The sequence below is a fragment of the Branchiostoma belcheri genome, unplaced genomic scaffold (assembly GCF_001625305.1).
Source record: "Branchiostoma belcheri isolate BF01 breed outbred unplaced genomic scaffold, Haploidv18h27 scaffold68, whole genome shotgun sequence".
Lineage (NCBI taxonomy): Eukaryota > Metazoa > Chordata > Leptocardii > Amphioxiformes > Branchiostomatidae > Branchiostoma > Branchiostoma belcheri.
The window spans coordinates 1,226,220-1,236,978 of record NW_017804331.1 but is presented as its reverse complement, the minus strand read 5'-3'; the positions used below and the strand labels follow the sequence as shown (position 1 = coordinate 1,236,978).

The window sequence follows — 10,759 nt, the reverse complement described above, 5'->3', positions numbered from 1 at the left end:
TTATTTTTATTTATCTTTCACCCACCCGCTCCATTGTTTTTCTAGAAAAATCTATTAACGAAGAAATTAAATTGGTGTGGCCTTAGCAATTTGTACCTTTGGTTTCATAATGCATAAATCATACATCCTGTTACTTCATCTATCAGAACTGGAACAGATAAAGAATACTTTACACTTTGTCTTGAAAGCTGATAGGAGTCTGATGATTTCTTTTGGTTTTTCTCTTCTGAATCTGAACTTTAAAATCCGTTAACCAAGAAATTAAATTGGTGTGGCCTTATTATTATATTATTATCATTACAGCACCCAGCTGGCCGCCCTTGCCCCTGAGCATGAGGTCAAGTCCATCGGCTGGTACAACCGGTTCGCGCGTCACCCGTACTACGGAGAGACCGGGCTCAACTCGGGAATCATGCTCATGAACTTGACCAGGCTACGAGCCTTCCGCTTCCAGGACAAAATCATTCCTTACTATAAAGAGTACAAGCTTAAGCTGACATGGGGAGACCAGGACCTGTTAAACATCTTCTTCCACTACTATCCAGGTAAGGAGAAATTTTGTAGTGGGATGTTGTCTTTGTGCAGATACGGAATTTTGTTGTTTCCAAGACAAAATCATTCCTTACTATAAAGACTACAAGCTTAAGCTGACATGGGGAGACCAGGACCTGTTAAACATCTTCTTCCACTACTATCCAGGTAAGGTGAAAATTTGCAGTAGGAAAGAGGTGGGTACTGGACCGTCAAAATTCTATCGGTCCGGTCCGAGAAATACAAAATGTTGGTGGACTGGTTTTTTGGTCCGGAAGAAAATCCATACTTGTACTCTTGATCACTACACACAAGGAAGCCTGGCAGGGAAATGAACATCCAGTAGGATGTTATCTTTGTGACAGAGCTCACAGAAGGGTGATTCTGTAACACCTTCTGTATCTGTATCGGTATAGCTGGTATAACCGCCCTTCGGCGTAACACACCTGCTTCTGTATCTGTATAGCCAGTATAACCACCCTTCAGCGTAACACACCAGCTTCTGTATCTGTATAGCCAGTATAACCGCCCTTCAGCGTAACACACCAGCTTCTGTATCTGTATAGCCGGTGTAACCGCCCTTCGGCATAACACACCAGCTTCTGTATCTGTATAGCCGGTATAACCGCATTTCGGCGTAACACACCAGCTTCTGTATCTGTATAGCTGGTATAACCACCCTTCGGCGTAACACACCAGCTTCTGTATCTGTATAGTCGGTATAACCGTCCTTCGGCGTAACACACCAGCTTCGCAGGCACGCGGCACGGCGGCCGTTAGCTATATCACACCGAACGACTTGCTACACTCAATCTTTGCACATTTGATTGCAGGAGTTGTGATGATGCCCCAACTGTGCTTGGTGGCAACGAGTTCCAGTCTACGATAATTCTGGGGAAATACGAGTTTTTGAATACCTGAATTCTTGGTTGATAACACCTTGCTGTGTCTCCCCTGTAGAAAGACTGCTGGTGTTCCCGTGTGAGTGGAACTACAGACCAGACCACTGCATGTACATGCAGAACTGCAAGTCGGCCGAAACTCACGGCGTCAGGATGGTCCACGGCTGCCGGAGGGTCTTCTTCAACGAGAAGCAGCCGGTCTTCAAGGCGATATACCAAGCACTGGAACAGGTAAACCTTTTATTTTTTATTTTATTCACATGGATTTTTGAGCATTGGATAGGAAGCACTTGTTGTGCTTATGTGAATCCGCTGCTCATAAAACATAATACAAATGTAAACATAAAGATGATATAAAATATAACATAAACATAAAATGAAAGTGGCTGGCGCACCAATACCTATAGCGTTAATGTGGTTGGTCCAATCTTCCAGTGTGCTGAATATAGTTGAACACGATATGAAAGATACGGCAGTTAGTAGTGGCTACCTGTAAGAAGTAGAGTGCATAATGTGGTAAACCTTTTCTCTAGATCAGTAGAAATGTAACATAGTGCTGTGTTCTATGTCTTCAAGGCGCTATACCAAGCACTGGAACAGGTAAGCCTTTTCTCTAGATCAGTAGAGTCTTGTCTTAGCAATATACAGAGCCCTCTAGTGACAAATTAAAGAAGTGCAGCAGAAGCACCACGTGAGTCTGAAGCTTCTGGATTTGAATCCCTGGCAGGGTTCTGTGTAGCACCCATCCAGGTGTGAGTGGTTCAAGCCTTACAGTCTGGTCTTATGCAGCTTGTACTTACTGTACAAAACACCCAGTGTACAAAATACTTTTTTGAACCAGGTTGCCCAGTGGGCAACCTACAGCAAAAATTAGGTTGCCCATCAAAATTTTAGTTTGCCCTACTTATAAGTTACTACTTTCCTCAAATTAAGTAATGCTGATTTTAAAACATTGGTCTCAATGTACATAAGCCTTTGACAATATTTCTAACAGCCTTTAGTTAGCTGATGCTAGTAATAGCCATTAATACCTAAAATTAAAATCTGCCAGCCAGATACAGTGGTGCAAGCCAAGTGGGCATGATTTCGTGGGGGGGGGGTGGCATTCTTAAAATTCAGGTAGCACACTGGGCTACCTAGGTTCAAAAATAGGTTACCCCAAGTAAAATTTGGTTGCCCGGGGCAACAGGGCAAGCATGTATTTTGCACGCTGACACCTGAAACCAGTTTACTGGTTATGCAAAACAAACAAACAAACCTTTTTTCTGTTCCAGCACCAGCTTGGCGCAAACACCTCCCTGCTTGTCGAGGACATGAAGGCCAAGATGGCAGCACCTGAGGTCCAGGCTTCCAGGTGTGGCCAGGTGTCCAACTTGTTTCTCAAACGGGTGGAAACGGCTGCAGCTGCTGCACCTTAATGAGGGCCTGCAAGGGGGGTCCCGACAACGCTCTACGCTGGACTCGGAAACTTCTCGATTACGCTTTACGATAAGTTCCAAGTGGCCACAACGCATTACGTAGAATTAAAAGAATTAAAACAGCCGATTACGCTCTACGGAAAAGGGCTTGCGGGCCCCCCTTGACAACGGCTCATTTTTATTCCAGATAGATATAGACTACAACACGGGGTATGCGGAATACGCCGTGTTTTATTTTATCTATGTCATACCCACCCAAGAAAACGCGCCTCACAATGCGAAACGAGCGAAAATTTGGTGTCCGTAAACCCAAAAAGAGCTACAGCATCAATTCCAATGTGCGAATTCTGTATACGAATTTTCAGAAGCGGCGCACACGGTTAGGGCAAAACCCGTTTGAATCATTCTATGGAAGACTGGACTGTACCGTTAAGGACGCCCCGGTCCAGAATACTGTTATCAATAGGTTTTAACCGCCAGGGTATGATATAAAGGCCATATCCTACAACCTCTAAATCCATGTTTAAAGTTCAGATTCAGAAGAGAAAAACCAAAAGAAATCATCAGACTCCTATCAGCTTTCAAGACAAAGTGTAAAGTATTTTTCATCTGCTTCAGTTCTGATACATGAAGTAACAGGATGTATGATTTTATACATAATGCATTATGAAACCAAAGGTACAAATTGCTAATAGCAACGTTTAAATGTGAACATTGTTCCAACAGAAGGCTATCCTCAGGGCTAGTGATGCAACACGTTGGCAGAACGTACTGTGCCTGCGTAAAACCCAGATTTTTTAAACAGTTTTCGTTGGCTGTTTTGTCAACGTTGCATCAGAATTTTGCCTGTTGCGGATGGTAATATCTTCCCCAACACAATATTTGGAAACTATAGACGGGATGCCATCCTTAAATATAATACAAATACATGTACTACCTTAAATGAAACGTTCTACATTACGGGTTTTATGCAGGTGCAGTAGGTTCCTCCCTCAACAGCATGCATAAAGTAACCCAAGCTGATCATAGGCAAGGCAGTATCCATTGGCCAGAGGGGTAGTTAGCCAATGAAGACTAATGGACACTCCTCTGGCCAGTGGATACTGCCTTGCCACCGTATGATCTGCTTGGAGATTAGCATAAAGTGGAAATCACCAAGAAGCCTCTGGCATCTGTGACAAGTTTAATGTTATGTTTCTGGTACCATTCCTCTCTATTACTTCCCCCTTCCTGGAGTAAATACTTACTGGCACTGTAGAATGTTCCGATTTGCTTGGCCTCTACCAGGCTTCAGGAGGCGGCTGGAAAGAGTAGAAATCGGCAAAATAGAGAGATAACATGCCTGGTGTGGCAAACTGTACTCTCTTTCGCAGACCAACTCCCCCGGCATGCTATCTCTCTATTTGGCCAATTTCTACTCTTTCCAGCAGCCTCCTGAAGCCTGGTAGAGGCTACTATTTGCTATGCAACATGGTTACTATGCATGTTGCCAGGCTTCAAGCAACACAGATGTATGCGTTGGCAACATCGAGAAAAGGCTATCAAATGTTTTATATAGTGATATTCTCCATTTTGTGCTGGTGCTGGGAACTCTGTAAAGAAATGAGTGTCTGCATGACTTTTTCTGTGAGGGGTAACAAGCCATTTTAATTCCCTGTCTGCTATTCATAGTTGAGTGCTTTGATTCAACGTTACCGGTAAATGGTGTCTCTTAAATTTGCCATTAAGTGTTGCCGGGACCCCCCCATGCAGACCCTCATACTAGGAACATAAATGATCTTCATCATAGCTTGTTGACATAGAAATTCAGATCAAAGACTGGCTCATACTTAGTGTTGATCAAAAACAGATGAATTCATTCCGATCATGTAAAGGTTGTTGGAATATTCTGTCAGCCTGTTTATATATGTTTCAAGCTGTGACCAAACAAGTTTAGCTGTAGCAATGTTAAGGCCACACCAATTTAATTTGTTGGTTCTTGGATTCGCCTCTTCGTTTTTTTTCTGATTTGAAAATAAATAAATAAAAATATTCTGGTTCTGGATCAACTCAAATATGCTCATATTTTGCCCCCAACAGTTGAGGAAAGTCCTTTTCCTCCAAGTTGTCACAGTTTTTCCATCTATCAATGCATTGGTTTGATTAAAAGTTAAAAATTCATTGTTTAAATTTTAACCCAGCCCGTTGTGCTGACTTCATGGCTCCTATTGTAGCATTTGGGGCTGTAATAGGATGCCTAGACTTTTTTTTTTTTGCCCATATCGCTTCATATTTTTTTATGAAAAATTCAGAGAACCAACAAATCAAATTGGTGTGGCCTAATGTTGAAATTCTGTCATATCCCCCCCCCCAATGACCACTTAGGAATTCTCAAAGAAAACAATCAGAAGGGCAGAGACTTTATCAAAATGCCACTTCTATGTTGTTGCAACTTTATTTGTTGCTAAATATGCTTCTTACTTACTTCTATTCCTTTCCAATGTGTCAAAACTGCACATAGAACTTCATATCATGTTTCTTAACACCAACCAATAAGTTTGAGTACTCCCACCCACCACTTCTTACTTACCCTTTCAATAGGTTTGTCTCACATAAGGTGTAGTTAGATATGAGAATTTGAAATGCAAGTAGACGAAAAATAATTATGATCTTTCATATCCAAGATAGCAGGACATCAGAATAAGTGATAAGTGATCTTGAAATTCCATTCTGTTTTTGTAGAAGTCATTATGAAGCTAAGTTTGAACTGCAATTTCCAACACAAGGGATTGGACTTACCCTCAACAAAGACGGGGGGCGCCACAGACTTTCTGCAACTTACGATCCACTGCTCACCGAGTCACGTGTGTCATGTGCATAACGTGACGTCACAGAAGCGGTGGATTGCTCATTCCTTGACTGGAGTTGTACGATGGAAAATTTGTGTTGGAAATTACAGTTTAGGCTACACCAAGTTAATTTGTTGCTTCTCAGATCGTCCTGTCCATTTTTTTATGATTTGCAAAAAAAAAAATTTGGGGGGGTTCTAAATTAACTGCAAAATGCTTAATGAAAGACATATTTTGGCCCCAACGGTTGAAAAAAGTCCCTTTCTTCCTAATTCTTAAGTTTTCAATGTAACAATGCAATTTTGTTTCATTAAAAGTTCAAAATCTGTTGTTTTAATTATAAACCAGCCTGGTATGTTCACTTCATGGCTTATATAGTAACAGTTCTGGCTATCATGGGGTGCCTTGGCCTGTTTTTTTTGTTTTTTTAATTTTATTTCACCCCGTCGCTCCTGATTTTTTCTGAAAAAATCTGAGAAACAACAAATTAAATTGGTGTGGCCTTAAACTGCTTCATAAGGCCACACCAATTTAATTTCTTGGTTAACGGATTTTTCTAGAAAAATAATGGAGCGGGCGGAAAAAAATAAAAATAAAAACAGGCCTAGGCATCCTGTTATGGCCCAAAATGGTAGGATAGGAGCCATGAAGTCAACACACCAGGCTGGTTCAAAATTTAAACATTGAATTTTGAACTTTTAATGATACCACTGCATTGAAAGATGGAATAACTGCAACAACTAGGATGAAAAGGACTGTTTTCAACTGTTTAGGGCAAAAGATTTTAGAACATATTGTGCACTGCCATATAATGTCCCATCTTGACAAATACAATATTTTATGCCCGGTACAGCATGGTTTCCGAAAAGGACTTTCGTGTGAGACCCAACTACTAGTAACTACCCATGATCTAGCACACGGTCTTGACCAAAACCTTCAAATTGATGCCGTGGTGCTGGACTTCAGCAAGGCGTTTGATACGGTACCGCATCAACGCCTGCTGAGTAAGCTCCAGTACTACGGCATCAAGGGACACATCTTGTCCTGGCTCAAAGCCTTTCTAACGGAGCGGACACAGACCGTAGTTCTTGACGGCGAATCCTCCAAACCCTCAAGGGTTACGTCCGGTGTGCCTCAGGGCACGGTCTTGGGCCCGCTTCTTTTTCTTCTTTACATAAATGATTTGCCCGACATAGTTAATAGTAACGTACGTTTGTTTGCCGACGACTGTTTGTTATACCGGGTTATTAAGAGCCCGACAGATGCCCAGGGCTTACAGGCCGACCTGGACGCGCTGACCGAGTGGCAGGATCGTTGGCAAATGAATATTAACCCAGCTAAATGTCATACTATTCACATTACACGCAAACGTAGACCACTTGTTACGCAGTATAGTCTTTGCTCGGTAAATCTTACGACTGTAAAATCGTACCCTTACTTGGGAGTTCACATCTCCAACGACATGCGTTGGGATGCTCACATTGCTCACGCTACTGGTAAGGCAAACAGGACCTTGGGAGTTATCCGGCGTAACCTATGCCATTGCACATCGCAAGTCAAAAACACTTGCTATAAAGCCCTGGTACGCCCTCAACTCGAGTACTGCGCCTCAGTGTGGGACCCCTACACAGCTGGTGGGGTGCAGGCAGTTGAGCGCGTACAACGCAGGGCAGCCCGGATGGTCATGAATGACTACGCCCGCACCAGTAGTGTGACCGAAATGTTGCAAAAACTCCAATGGCCCACTCTTGCAAACAGAAGAAGAGAGGCACGTCTGACTACAATGTTCAAAATAACTCACGGTCACATGCACATACCCTCTGAACAATATCTTATTCCTGCACAGCGGCGCACCAGAGGTAGCCACGCCTTTAAATACAATATTATTCCTGCAACGAAAGACTGTTTCAAATTCTCATTTTTCCCACGCTCGATTCGAGAGTGGAACAGTTTACCTGCCCAGGCCGTACAGGCACAATCTGTGGAGGCCTTTCGGGCCTCCCTACTGTAAGGTCCACGCACTCCCCCCCCCCCCTCAGCGATACCCCTTACGGGGTTGTTAGAGGAAGAAGAAGAAGAAGATGAGCATTTGCAGTTGATTCTGAATTTTTATTTTTATTTGCAAATCAGAAAAAAAATTAAGTGGGCGAATCCGTTAACCAAGAAATTAAATTGGTGTGGCCTAAGTGATAGAGTTCTACATTTATGTCTGTTGCAATCAAGTAATGTGTGAAAGAAGCCGTCAGGGTGGTCTATACTGGCTGTACTCCAGATTGAATTCACGAGTTGATGTTTTATATTATGAAGTAATAATAGTGGTCTTTAAATGTATATATTTGCGATGTCGCATAGTCGTTATCATTCGAGTACTTTATTGCTTAGCAATACCTATTTATTACCAATATTTAGTCAGGACATATACGTAGTATAATGTATGAATGCACTATTTTAATGTATCTCTATAGAAATGATCTGTAGTGCAAGTAAAGTAAGATTCAGTGAAGATATAATGAGGACTTATGTATTAGTAATGGTATCACTTATACATTCTTTTTAAGATACTACTGGAGCCAAATCAACCATGTTGGAGGTACTGTATTCCTCTGTAATTTTGATACAGAAGTCCAACTGGACTTCCAAACTGAATGAACTATTGATAAAGACTTTTACACAGCTTGTACAATGGACCTATAACATTATTACGTCACAGTTTGTTTACCGCAATGAATGCCGGTCAATCGATGTTTATATTGTACAGGGGTGTGTAGTGCAGTGTGTGTTTGCCTTAATATAAGGCCTTTATACAGTACTACTTTCGTCTACTGTCACAACTAAATCACCCATGCGGCATGTAATGCTGTGTCAACAAAACTAGATGCAGCAAAAATCAAACATACCTGACTGAAAACTTTGAAATGATCTTTATTCTTAAACTGACCATTCTAGAATGTTCTTTAGAACAGGTAAACGAACTGTGACGTAATAATGTGATAGGTCCATAGGATACTGGGATTTTCTTGTACACAATCAGCATTGTCTCCTACCTTGCTTTCATTTCAGTGTCTATCAGACACCTTCCTCAGAGCTTCTGACTGCAGTTCCGCTATATGTAGCCGATGTAGGTGGCGCTTTTGTAGAAGAGCCCTATATCCTATGTTCTACATTACCTACTGATGAAACTATTTTTTATTGGAAAAGCTTGCACAATTAATGTGCATGTTCTTTTTGGAAATCTTTTTTGTGTCATTTTATAACATCTATGAATGGTAGAAATCACTACTTACTCTATGTGATATGGTGATGATACAATTTGATATGTAAAGTTGTTGCTCTTGACCAAATGTGTTATTTGGAAACAATCCCACCGTTTTTTCCCAGTTTTAAGAAACTATGTTGTACATGTGAATGAATTCTGCCAAAGTTTATATTAATGATTGTGGGTATGATATATATATATACTGTATTGTTCTATTACTTATTAGGAAACCTTGTAGCTATATACACCACTTCACTGCTACTCGTTGCACCTGGGGTATTGAATAAATGCCGTTGCTGCTTTCCACCGAAATAATGTAAATGTCAGGATAGAGACTTGAATCTTGCAGAATTGGTGATTCTGTCAGTAAAGATCCAGATCAGAGACTTTGTCAACATACTCTCCAAGCAGATGTTTTGGGGGAATGATCGTTAGCTTTTTATATATGGCCCTTTTTTTTTGTCGTTACCCCCACCACTTTGGGTCCTACATGGACCCTCTCTGGGCAATTGGATACTCTATTTTTGAGACCCTAGGATCTGCTTGGATTACTAGTATGTCAACATAGACTGCAGTCAGGATGCTGTTAACGTGTTAGAGTGGTTTCTCATTTACAATTCCTAAATTTCAAGTCAATTCATTGATCTAAAGTGACCTGAAAAAAAAGTTGAAAAGTTCTGACTGTCTTTTAAGTGAATATCTTAAAATTTATAGACTCCGATCTGGATCTCTGCCATAATGGAATCTTCAATTCTACCAGATCAGAGTTTCTACCCTGATATAAACATTAGCACTTTGGGTGAAGTGTACTTGCTTAGGTGCACAGTGTCAAAAAAAGACTACGGTCTCGGATGATGTTACATACAGGGAGCACTGGGTTATGTAGCCTCCGTAGCAGGCTTATAGAACTGGGGGTTTGGTGGTCTTCGGCTGTTTTCTGATTAGCCTCCGTAGCAGGCTTATAGAACTGGGGGTTTGGTGGTCTTCGGCTGTTTTCTGATTAGCCTCTGTAGCAGGCTTATAGAACTGGGGGTTTGGTGGTCTTCGGCTGTTTTCTTGTTAGCCCAGTTCTAAAAAAAACGGGGGTAATTCAACCAGGCCGGCTATGTTGTCTATATGCAATCAGAAAATAGCACATAAAAGCTCTCAAAGACCCTGAAAACCCCAGTTTTTGGCATGCTGTGGAGGCTATGGATTATGGTCATGGCAGGATAGATATAGATAGAAACCCCACCTTTGTATTGAGAAATGGTACTCTCCAAGCAGAGGTTTGGGTTTTGGGGGTATTTTTAGCGCGTTTTTCGGCTTTTTTATCGGGGTTTCTCTTTTGCTCTGAATTTTTTTCCTACCAAACCCAACAAAATTCAGTGCAAAAGAGAAACCCCGATAAAAAAGAGCCGAAAAACACGCTAAAAATACCCCCAAAACCCAAACCTCTGCTTGGAGAGTAGAGAAATGGACCAAGTCTATTGCTGAACATTCCGCATCCTCAATGCAATAAACATTTTCAGACGTGACTGGATGTAAGATCTGTGCATCTTCATTTTCTGTCTCTTTTCTTCTGGACACCCCGAATGGAAATACATGTACTTAGGAGACAGGTATTTCTTTTTACACAACCTGTAAATTCTCACCTTGCTGACATTTCGGTGTCTCAGACACCTTCAGCAAGGTGAGAATTTACCGGTTGTGTAAAAAGAAATACCTGTCTCCTAAGCTCTACCAACCTGATGAAATTATTTTCGGATGTACATGTACTATGTAATATTCCAAATTTTAAGTTAGAACAAGGAATAATGGTCTTGGTTAGAGTTAAGTCAGACT

The 10,759-nt window shown here is 41.4% G+C and overlaps 1 protein-coding gene across 3 annotated transcripts in view; it reads left to right on the top strand.

Moving 5' to 3' along the window:
- LOC109484031 (glucoside xylosyltransferase 2-like) overlaps nt 1–4,111 on the top strand; it is a 17,631-nt gene extending 13,520 nt beyond the window's left edge. Inside the window, exons 6-9 of one of the 3 annotated variants that reach the window (XM_019787204.1) lie at nt 304–498; nt 653–699; nt 1,492–1,664; nt 2,708–4,111. In XM_019787204.1, coding sequence (XP_019642763.1) covers nt 304–498; nt 653–699; nt 1,492–1,664; nt 2,708–2,851 — 559 coding nt within the window. In that variant the 3' untranslated portion in view covers nt 2,852–4,111. Of the gene's footprint in view, nt 1–303; nt 546–652; nt 700–1,491; nt 1,665–2,707 lie in introns of all 3 variants that reach the window. The other 2 variants (XM_019787205.1, XM_019787203.1) reach the window with 2 other exon arrangements.
- The last annotated feature ends 6,648 nt before the right edge of the window (nt 4,112–10,759 follow it).